The 10,467-nt window shown below is 35.9% G+C and overlaps 2 protein-coding genes and 1 long non-coding RNA gene across 7 annotated transcripts in view; 2 read left to right on the top strand and 1 right to left on the bottom strand.

Moving 5' to 3' along the window:
• Positions 1 to 4,762: 4,762 nt before the first annotated feature.
• insl3 (insulin-like 3 (Leydig cell)) lies at positions 4,763 to 6,125 on the top strand. The gene is made up of 2 exons (NM_001115053.2): positions 4,763 to 5,042; positions 5,444 to 6,125. The coding sequence occupies exons 1-2, from the start codon at positions 4,856 to 4,858 to the stop codon at positions 5,716 to 5,718; spliced, it is 462 nt and encodes a 153-aa protein (NP_001108525.2). The 5' UTR covers positions 4,763 to 4,855; the 3' UTR covers positions 5,719 to 6,125.
• A 264-nt stretch (positions 6,126 to 6,389) lies between these two features.
• On the bottom strand, positions 6,390 to 9,125 carry LOC141378156 (uncharacterized). Its single transcript, XR_012391956.1, has 3 exons — positions 9,021 to 9,125; positions 8,848 to 8,934; positions 6,390 to 8,634 (listed from the first exon to the last, which is right to left on the bottom strand). It is a non-coding gene; the product is annotated as an uncharacterized lncRNA (long non-coding RNA).
• kcnn1a (potassium intermediate/small conductance calcium-activated channel, subfamily N, member 1a) overlaps positions 9,085 to 10,467 on the top strand; it is a 72,125-nt gene continuing 70,742 nt past the window's right edge. For all 5 annotated transcript variants that reach the window (XR_012388456.1, XR_012388466.1, XM_073919379.1 and 2 more), the window contains exon 1: positions 9,085 to 9,136. The gene's annotated coding sequence lies outside the window, so the exon portion shown is untranslated. The remainder of the gene's footprint in view (positions 9,137 to 10,467) is intronic.

Below are 10,467 nucleotides of genomic sequence, written 5' to 3'. Positions count from 1 at the left end.
GTAATTTTACATCACTTTTCTACATCGATGGATAAGTGATTGCATGTGCATTACAGACTAGAGATGCGCGGATGGGCTATTATTTCATCCGCAACCGCATGACAAAATTCATCATCCGTCCGCCATCCATCCGCAGTAACATTTTTGACCAATTTTTAAAACCGCACCCGCCCGCCATCTGCTGATTGGGCTCTTTATTTGAATGGCTTATTCCTTTTTATTATTAAATGAATGTTTCCTTATTGATCATTATAGAATAGAGAATGACTTTAATGTAGACATGCAGTTAATCCAAACGTGCAAGTCATTAATTGACGACGCTTTGAAGTGACGCTAAAGATACGAGGACGTGTCTTTTCACTTGATTCGATTCCTCGGTCCTTGAGTCTTTTCCTTGCGTCCTTCCCTCGTATCCCGGTGGGGTGGAAACACGAGGAAAGAAAGCAAGGAAAGGAAACGAGGATGCACAAATAAGAAATGAGAAGCACCCGAGCTCTCAGAATATCAGCAGTGAACTCCGTCTCCAATCGGCGCACAGGGACAAAAGTAAATAAATAGCCTAAATTAAACGCACTGTACTGTACAACTTTTTTTATTGTAGCCTATAGAAAACGCATTGACACATCATTTCAACATGCTGCTATTTAGCCTACTACTAAATGCCTATTTTACTTTATTTTTTAGTAAATAGATAGAATAATAAGTCATTTACATTATAGCCTAATAATGTTTACATTTGTAGTTGTCCATAGCAACCCCAAAAACGTACCTGCTTGCCTTGCACATCTAATTAATGGGCACAGTTTTTCGACTATTTTTTTATTTTTTATTTTTTGCTGTGGATGTTATTGATCTTGTAGAAATTGGAAACAACACCAGTTCTGCGACACAGATGAACCTTTATTTATATCTCTATCAGACAATACCTATTTTATATGCCAAATGAAACAACAGGCAGTAAAAAAATATTAACATAAATATCTTAATGTAGGCATAGGCTATAGTCGCATGCTTTGGCAAACAGTTGAATTTTTTTAAAATAAAAACGTCTTATCGTGCCTAAGCCTTATAGGCTCAGTCACCCCCACAATTAGAAATTAAATTAGAAAAATAGATATGCCATCCCTTTTTGAGCGAACATAAAGTCTGACCAGGCTAAGTGCATGTATGACAAGTGCCCCAATAACCCATGGACTTAGGATCATCCCCATTCCCCTCAAACTTGAAGCATAACGAAATACTACGCCATTACAGTTGCGACAAAGAAATTCTGGCAAAATAACCTTAGTCTCAGAACGTAAAAGCGAGGCCAACATGTCTAGAATAGAATAGGCTAAATCAATATGAACGTAAAATTATCAGCTGACCGAACTCAAAAGTTTATATTGAACATATGTGTAGCCTAAATAACATAGGCTAATTGGTTTAATATGCCTGACCTTAGGTCTAGTTTGATTTTTTTTTAGCACAATGCAGGAATAAAACAGCATCTGTGTCAGGATTCAGACGGGAGCGCCTGCATAGCCACTATAATGCGCCCTGCTGCACTGAAGGAGCGCTCGCTCGCAGCACTTGTTGCTGAAATGCATAGAATTCTCTTGGAAAGGTGCTGTAGTCGTGGGAATGACTGGCCTTATTTCTCCCTAAAAGAAAGTAGATTTTCCTCTGCTGATCCGTCTATACGGAAGTTTGTAGAGGAATACTTCTGTACTTCATCCAGAATTAGTGTATCCGATTCCTCCTATTCTGTGAAGTCAGTCCTAGGCTTTTTCGTTGGTGCACCAGCTATGCCTGTAAAAACAGTACAACCGCCCGCCACCCGCCCGAATTTAATTAAAATATTATTTTTTCGTAACGTCATCCGCCCGATCCGCGGTTTATCCGCGGAGTCCGCGGCTATAACCGCCAACCGTGCATCTCTATTACAGACAAAGAGTAAGTGTTTGTGTGCATGGAAATGTATTATCTTCCCTCCCTGTTAAATTTGATCTAATTCGTGTCGTGAAACACACCCCCTCTCATGCTTACACTTCCAATGCTAACAGAGGGAGTGATTAGTTTGTGAATGAATTTCCGTTATAAACAACTCGTGTGAACCATCACTATCCTTGCGACTTAATGTGCATATCCACTTTTAAGATCTAAATGGTACATTTATAGTAATATTTCATAATTTAGGGTGGACAGTAAGCACATTAAGGTGCAGACACGGTTATGTTATTAGAACTTATAACTTACGTTCGTTCACTTAGCCAACAATAAGTTTCTGGCTTTGCAATCTTGGTGTCATATTTCATTTTCATTGTTCGCTGTTTTTATTTAACAAAACTAGCATAAGCCTAGGCTTAAGTGTGAGTTGGTGCTACTTTGCCTTATGGTCAATGCAGTAAGAGACTGTATTATCATCAATAACTTTACTTGTTTTGCACAAAAGTTTGTAACTTACAAAAACGTAAAAAAAACGAAATCCTATGTTCTGCTTTTGTGCTTTGTTTTTTTTGTTTGCTTGTTACTACATCTGTTCATAGCACTAGAGTCCACCATTTTCACATTGGCTTTAGTCTTGACTAGTGCAAATGAATGACATTTGTCCTGGGAGCACTGTACAAATTTGGCGACAGATTTGACTCATGTTCAGGGTCTGTATGGGATATCTAGTGAATATATTTATGTTACAGAAGCAGGTGTGTGGGAAGAAGCAGCTCATTTGCATTTTTAAGCCACTGGCTACAAAAACAGCTTTAGACCTTTTTCTAAGAATGAAAAATTTCCCTTTATGCTCTGCGTGTACGCGCAAGGAGAATGCTATAAGAACTTCTGGTCGACAGCTGATGCGTATAAACAGTCACATTTGGACAGCTTTGAAACGATAGTTTTAATCTATTTTACCTGCTTTTATCAACGTTGAACTAAAACTGTTGTCGATCAACACTACCTCCTGGACTGATCATTTAAAAAATATGAACTAATAGGATGGAAAAAAAACTGCTTTGAGGCATTCCCCTTGTTGTCATATGGCATCTTGTGCCGTTTAAATGAAGCCTCGTCATCACTAAAGTCAAGTTTCTCTCTTTTCAAACATTTAACTAACCCGAACAAATGTAATTCACTATAATGTTTGACACACACACACATGGGCTGTACCGTCCTACTAACACACTGATTTAATAACTGACAAAACGAAAAATAAAGTGACAATTTAAAATGACAGAAAAACACAAACTGTGGTAAATAATACAAAACACACACTAAATAAATGAAACATAAACGATTCGCGATGAATGAACATGCAAATCAGCCAGCAGAGTATCAGTAACAGACTTTTTATTGGTCAGTTTTGAAAACTGCATGACCTACATACCTGTTACGTTTTATGCCAGTAATCTGGTTTGATGCAGTAAAGTATTACGTGTGTGTGTGTGTGTGTGTATGTGTGTGTGTGTGTAGTGAAGAGCTGCTGAGCTAACAGCTGACAGGCTGGGAAAACACACACAGACACACACACTGTATCCCTGACAGCAGACATGTGAACTAGAACGTTTTTCTCTGGGGCTTGAACCACATCTGACAGATTATAACGGCTTTAACACACACCTTTCAAGTTGTGTGTCACAAAAACACCACGTAATCTACTCAAAACGCTATTGAAACCTATTTTCGGAGTGCAAATTACCAGTTGTAAACGCTGTAAACGGAAGATCTAAACATTCTACCAGAAGACGCTGGTCGCTATGGCGCCCTCCATGTAGCAGCCAAGAAAAAGGTCTCAGACACCAAAATGGGCAGATTCTGGAGACTATAATAAATAACCTGATGGGTATTTTGAGCAATAAAACTATAGACACATTCTGGAGACACTAAAGGCTTATCTTACAAAGGGTAAAATAGGTGCCCTTTAAATCTTGTTTTCCCAACACAAATCAATTAGGTTAACTATTAATGATTAAGTGGATTGACCATAAAACAATTAAGTTCTCCAAAAAAAAAAAAATCTCAAGAATTGTGTTGTTTTAGCTCATTTTAAATAAGCAGTTTGAACAAGCAGCAAAAATCTGTTTTGAGTCTACAGTTTATATATAAATCAATTAAGAGAAAGCACAATTTAATACATTTTGAGATCAATGCTTAGCCCTATTTCAAGTGATCATAACGGGAGTAAATATTACATTTAAACATGCATGCTGATCAAAATTAGTGAACACTTTCAATTCCTCTCAATTATTGGTGTTGATCTGGCACCGGAACAGAGCAAGGATCTGTAATTACCATTATATTCATTAATATTTTTAGAAGTATTTGTTTTTATAAATTTTTACATATAAATACCAGTACTAATTAGGTAAGAGGGTTGCCATTCTAACTTTATACTTCAATATCTAATTGAATGATTTCTCAAATCCTCCATAAACAAACAGATAAACAACCACATACAAAAAAGTCCATCATGAATTAAGTTAAACAGACCGCTAATATCCAATGACAGCATAAGAACGTCAATATGACACCATCCTCCACTAACATGAGACAGTAGACTTTCATTGACGCATTTCGTCAAGCCTATAAGAGATATTATAAGAAAATACGAAAAGTGTGACCACATATCACAATTTTCCTTGAACCCGAGCAATTTCATATATCACAGCTGACATGTTTTATCTGAAATCCTTGAAGGCCTGAAAGATCAGAACATGATTTTCTTCATTCAAGGCCTGATAGATTCTTGTAGAAGCGTGCACGCCAGAGGTCTGATGGGGATATAAAAACTGGCCCCCAAACTGGTTTTGATAGGTAGCTCGAAATACCCAAACACTCTCGAATACAGTGCATTTCCAGTTTGACCACCCCGAGAAACACCATGAACATTAAGTTGTTTGCATCTCTATCTTTTTTAATCCTCCTCAAGACCTCCATGGCTGAGAGTGAAGATGTGCGAGTGAAGCTTTGTGGTCGTGAGTTCGTTCGGACGGTGGTCGCATCGTGTGGGAGTTTTCGAGTCAAACGCAGCATGCCTGATTCAGACCTTCACTTCGCATACCCTTATAGTAGGTTTGACTTTTTCAGACATTCATGTTGTTGTCTGTTTGTTTACTTCATATGTTTTCATCTTATTAAGCAGTTGTTGGGTTAAAATGGAACTGAAAAGTTTAACCCAACATCTGAGTTTTGGTGTTCATTTTTGGCTCAAAATTGGGATTCAAAAATGTATTATGCACTTAAAAATACTATATGTTTTCTGATTTCTCAGTCCTGCAAGTGTAAATGCTTTGACATTGTTTATTATTGTGGAATGTGCGATACAGTTTTGGTTATCATTATGATAACAGTTGACCCACAATTTCAGTGCTAGATGTTACTCCACTGATCCAAAACAATAATAAAAGCTGATTAGAACCCAAGATGAGGGTTAATGCATCTTTTCTCATCCTCTCATGTCATTTTTCAGGGAATCTCCAAAACTGGCTGGATAGAGACCTCGTTGTGCACCAGAGAGGGTCTCCGGCTGTTGAAGATGAGCAGTGGAGGGAGCGGGACACCCCTGAGAGCGTGAGAGGGCATCCAGACCCCCGCCAGCACACAAGCCCACCAGCAGAGCCTCTGGATCACTCCACCACCATGCAGGATCTCAGTGTGTCGTCCAGGAGTCGGCGTGATGCGGGCCCAGCAGGGGTCTGCTGTACTTCTGGATGCACCATGAATGAACTGATTCAGTACTGCTGAACTCAGATCAGATGTAGAGCCTTGACGATTTTCTAAAGCTGTGGTACATTTAGTTACGCTTATTAAACATTGCATCTACAATACTTTTGCTGTTTTTTGCTGTTGCACAATGTGTAGTCATCATTATAGCACTTTACAATAAGATATTGTTTGTTGACATATTTACTCTGGAGCCGACTAACAAGTTTGACAATATAGGCTAACAATAAAAATACTTCTAAAGCATTTAAAATTTAACATTTATTTCATATCATTATTTATTAAATCCATATATTGCTATTGAATGTATTTGTTAATGGTATGTAATAGACCTGAGCTAACAGGTAGCATTTGTGGACTCATGTTAACAAAAATTAATAAATCCTGTAACAAATGGATTTCTCATCGGTAGTTAATGCATTTACTAAAGTGTAAAAGTTGCAAATGAAACAAAGGTTTTTAGAGGAAAAAACTACAGTCTTTTTCAAAATCTATATTTATCAATATCTATATTAATCTATATCTATTTATTTATTTATTATTATACATTTGTTTTTGCAATTTAAAATTATTTTAAGCATAACGCAACACTGAAACCTGCCATTATAGACATTTTTGGGGACATACACGACAGATTAAATGTTGGAGTCTGTTTTTTTTTCCAGTTTTTTTTAAAGAAAATTATTATTATTAAATGTAAATAAAAATTGTTAAATTTTTATGTGACATGGTGGCACAGTAGGTAGTGCTATCGCCTCACAGCAAGAAGGTCACTGGTTCAAGCCTCGGCTGGGTCAATTGGCATTTCTGTGTGGAGTTTGCATGTTCTCCCCGCTTTCGAGTGGGCTTCCTCCGGATGCTCCAGTTTCCCCCACAAATACATAGACATGCAGATGAATTGGGTAGGCTAAATTGTCGGCAGTGTATGTGTGTAAATGAGTGTGTATGGTTAGTTCCCAGTGTTGGGTTGCTGCTGGAAGGGCATCTGCTGCATAAAACATATGCTGGATAAGTTGGTGGTTCTTTCCGCTGTGGTAACCCCAGATTAATAAAGGGACTCAGCCGAAAAAGAAAATGAATGAATCCATGTTAAATATTTATTAAATTTTAAATAACAGTTTTTTTTTATTGTATGTAGTTTCAAATGAAATGATTACTCCAGTCATTATTGCTTTTATTGCTATTACCAATAATAATAATAATAATAACAATAACAATGATAATTATTATTAGTATGATTTCTGAAGGATCATGTGACTCTGAAGACTTGAGTAAGGAAGCTGAAAATTCATGTTTTAAATCACTAGAATAAATGAATAAATCAAATTATAATCTATTTTTGAAGTTATTTTATAGTGCAAGAACATTTCACAATTTTACTAATTTAATTTGTACTTTATTTTTGATAAAATAAATGCAGCCTTGGTGAGCAGAAGCATATTTAAAACATTTAAAAATCACACTGACCCCAAACTTTTGACCGGTAGTGTATGTGAAACTGAATGAAAAAATAAGTACTAATTGTATACTGTAGTTTAGTATAAATCAATTATTGTGTTCATTTAATTTTTTTGCAAGTGAAAGCATTTTTTAGTGTACCATGAACCCATCTTTATACATTTTGGGGACATACATTTGAAGTCATAATTTTAGCCCCCCTGTTTATTTTTCCCCCAATTTCTGTTTAACGGAGAGCAGATTTTTTCAACAAATTTCTAAATATAATAGTTTTAATAACTCAACTGATTTATTTTATCTTTGCTATGATGACAGTAAATATTATTTCACTAGATATTTTTCAAGACACTTCTATACAGCTTAAAGTGACATTTAAAGGCTTAACAATGTTATTTAGGTTTACAAGGCAGGTTAGGGTAATTAGGCAAGTTATTGAATATTGATGGTTTGTTCTGCAGACAATCGGAAAAAAATAGCTTAAAGGGGCTAATAATTCTGACCCTAAAATGTTTATAAAAAAATTTTAAACTGATTTTATTCTTGCCGAAATAAAACAAATAAGACTTTCTCCAGAAGAAAAAATATTATCAGACATACTGTGAAAATTTCCTTGATCTGATAAACATAATTTGGGAAATATTAAAAAAAGAAAGAAAATTAAAGGGGCTAATAGTTCTGACTTCAGCTGCATGAAACTAAATGCTTCTTACACTGTTGAGAAGTAAAGCTTTGTATCGGTTGGTAAACAGGTACGTATTTAACACAACCTTCTCATCATTAACTGGTGGTGATTGACTTGGCAGTAATTTTTGTGCGATTATAGTCACAATGTGCAATAAATCCGACAATTCAAAGATAATGTCTAATCTATAACTTGCAGTCTGTATAGGCCTATGTCATCAGTAAATTAACATAATTCAGAATACAAATGCAGTAAACTGTTTACTATGATTTACCACAGTTAGATTTGATGATTATTTAAATTTCGTGGTAGTGTATTTTTTTCTTGTTTTAGTTCAGCATGCTTTGTTAGAAACTTACCGCTAGAGGGCGTATGGCTAGTAATAAAATCAGCAGCTGTCATTTCTTCAAACTAACTTTTCACATAAAAAAGCATTTACTGTTTACAAAAATTTAAACCAGCTCTGTACAGATCTACGTATATACATCAGGATTGAAGCAATTTTCCTAAAACTGCTCAGAAAACAGCACAATGCAAATACCTCAGAAAAAAAACCTCTGACATGTTACTGATATCTCTAATAATGATAATGCTAATACATTTGAATACACAAGATCAGTGACCTTCTAATGGTACCTTAGATGAAAAGATGTGTATTCAGACCACATACACACTGTCAGACCAGCTGCCGTGTCACAGCTGCTCTTGATAGCATGTCTTCATCTTCTTCCTCTGGGCCTCGGTCTATTACTGTCACTTATTCAGCCGTCCAGGACAAATGAATATTATGATGTAGCCTGCAAGAGAGGGATCCGTGTAAATCGATAGTGAATGCACATATTTCCGATGCTGGGAGTGTACATTTTTGCATGTTCTGTGTATGCAATGATGAGAAATACCCAAAAAGATGTCTAAAATAGCTACCACATTATGACCACAGAGTAAACAGACTGAGATTTCACCATAACAAAAGTAGCTATTGTTGGGACCTTGGGTGTTCCAGGTATTACTTTTTAAGTTTGTATTAACATCATGGCGACTTCAGCCAACCACAAGGCTTCTGAGGTGTTGTCAATCATCCTGCGCGTTCACTGAAGCTGAAGAGCGCGAAAATAAACGTAAATAAGTTTTCACGAGGCCTATGATCTATGTCACTATGGCTACGAAGTGCAAGATTTCTTACCTGTCAATAATGGCTTACGCTGACAAACGTCCTACATTTGTAGAGACCAAAAAGCGACAAGACCAAAAGACTGTGGTAGCTGAGCTTCCTGTGGAAACGGACGCCGAGACTGTCAGGTGGGTAAAACCCTTTAATTGTTTACAGCCCCTGGTGAAAGGGACGGTTGTTTTCTCTGAAGAAGAGGACCTTTTTGCAGTTATTTGCCTCATTTTCTATTTAATTATGAGGTTTAAACAATTCGTCTTAGTGACATTTTAAGCTCTATTTTTAGCTGGATTAGCTTGTCGAATGGTCATCATAACCACACTTTTTGATGTACAAAAATATTTCCTAAATATTTAGAATAAAATTTATATTATTTTTTAAAATACAAATTTATTACATCATATATCATTAGAAAAAAATATAAGAATTTGTTGAGGTTTTACATAAAAATCTGGAGCCTATTGTCATTTATTAGGCAAATAACAAGAATTTGGACATTTGAATAAAAAAGAATTGAAACAATAATAAAATAATTGTAATGTAAAGCTTTGAAATTTTCTAGCCTCTCTTGTAAAAAAGTACATTTGAAAAGTCATGTATAACAACAACATTAGCCAAATTAGTATTCAAATTTATTTGAATATGGGCCTCTTTTGGTGCTTCACACCTTCCCATTGATCACTTTTTTTTAAGAATAAGGTCCAAGATTTAGAATAGATGTTACTTGTAAAATGTTTTCTCTATTTAAAAGCAACACAGTTGCAAAAGATGAGTTCTCTTATGTCTCTTATATTTTCTTGCACAGTTAAATGTTGGACAAAATAATAGTGTGTATTGGACTAAATGGGTTCTATTCGATGGATTATTTGCATAATTTACAATGAAATAGCAGTCAAAATAGGACAAATGAGCTCATGATTGGGACAAATTCTGGACCCTCGTCAGTAAGGGGTGCATCTTTCGAACCACCCAAACCCCTTCTGGCTACAGGCCTGGTTTACACATTTTGAAAATAAAAGGTTTCCCACGTTCCCACATTTTCCTTTGTACCCTGTCCCATGCAGTCTATTATTGCACAAGTACTTCTCTATGAGCACATAATTAGATAGATAGGTTCTTGATCATTCCTAAAATGCAAGTCAATACGTACCAGCCCTATAAAAGGAAAAACACTAATGAATACATGCGGCTTCCTGACAAAACATCTATTAAAGAAAAAACTGTTCAAAACATTATTCGTTTAAATCTACAGCCTTGGAAAACAGCTTTAAATGTGTTTATGGCTGTCTAGACTCTGGAGTACGAGCTTCCAAACTTTAGTTTTTCCCTTATTTGTTGTTTTTGTAAATGCCAGTAGCTTTTGACTGTTTAATGACTCACTAAGGACCAATGGTTTCTGTGTTTCGCTTAATTAATTTCCTCGAGACTGTGTAATATTATTTCCCAGTGATGGGTTTCAGCT

The sequence above is a fragment of the Danio rerio genome, chromosome 2 (assembly GCF_049306965.1).
Source record: "Danio rerio strain Tuebingen ecotype United States chromosome 2, GRCz12tu, whole genome shotgun sequence".
Classification (NCBI taxonomy): domain Eukaryota; kingdom Metazoa; phylum Chordata; class Actinopteri; order Cypriniformes; family Danionidae; genus Danio; species Danio rerio.
The sequence above is the reverse complement of the archived record's forward strand: the minus strand, read 5'-3'. Positions and strand labels throughout refer to the sequence as shown.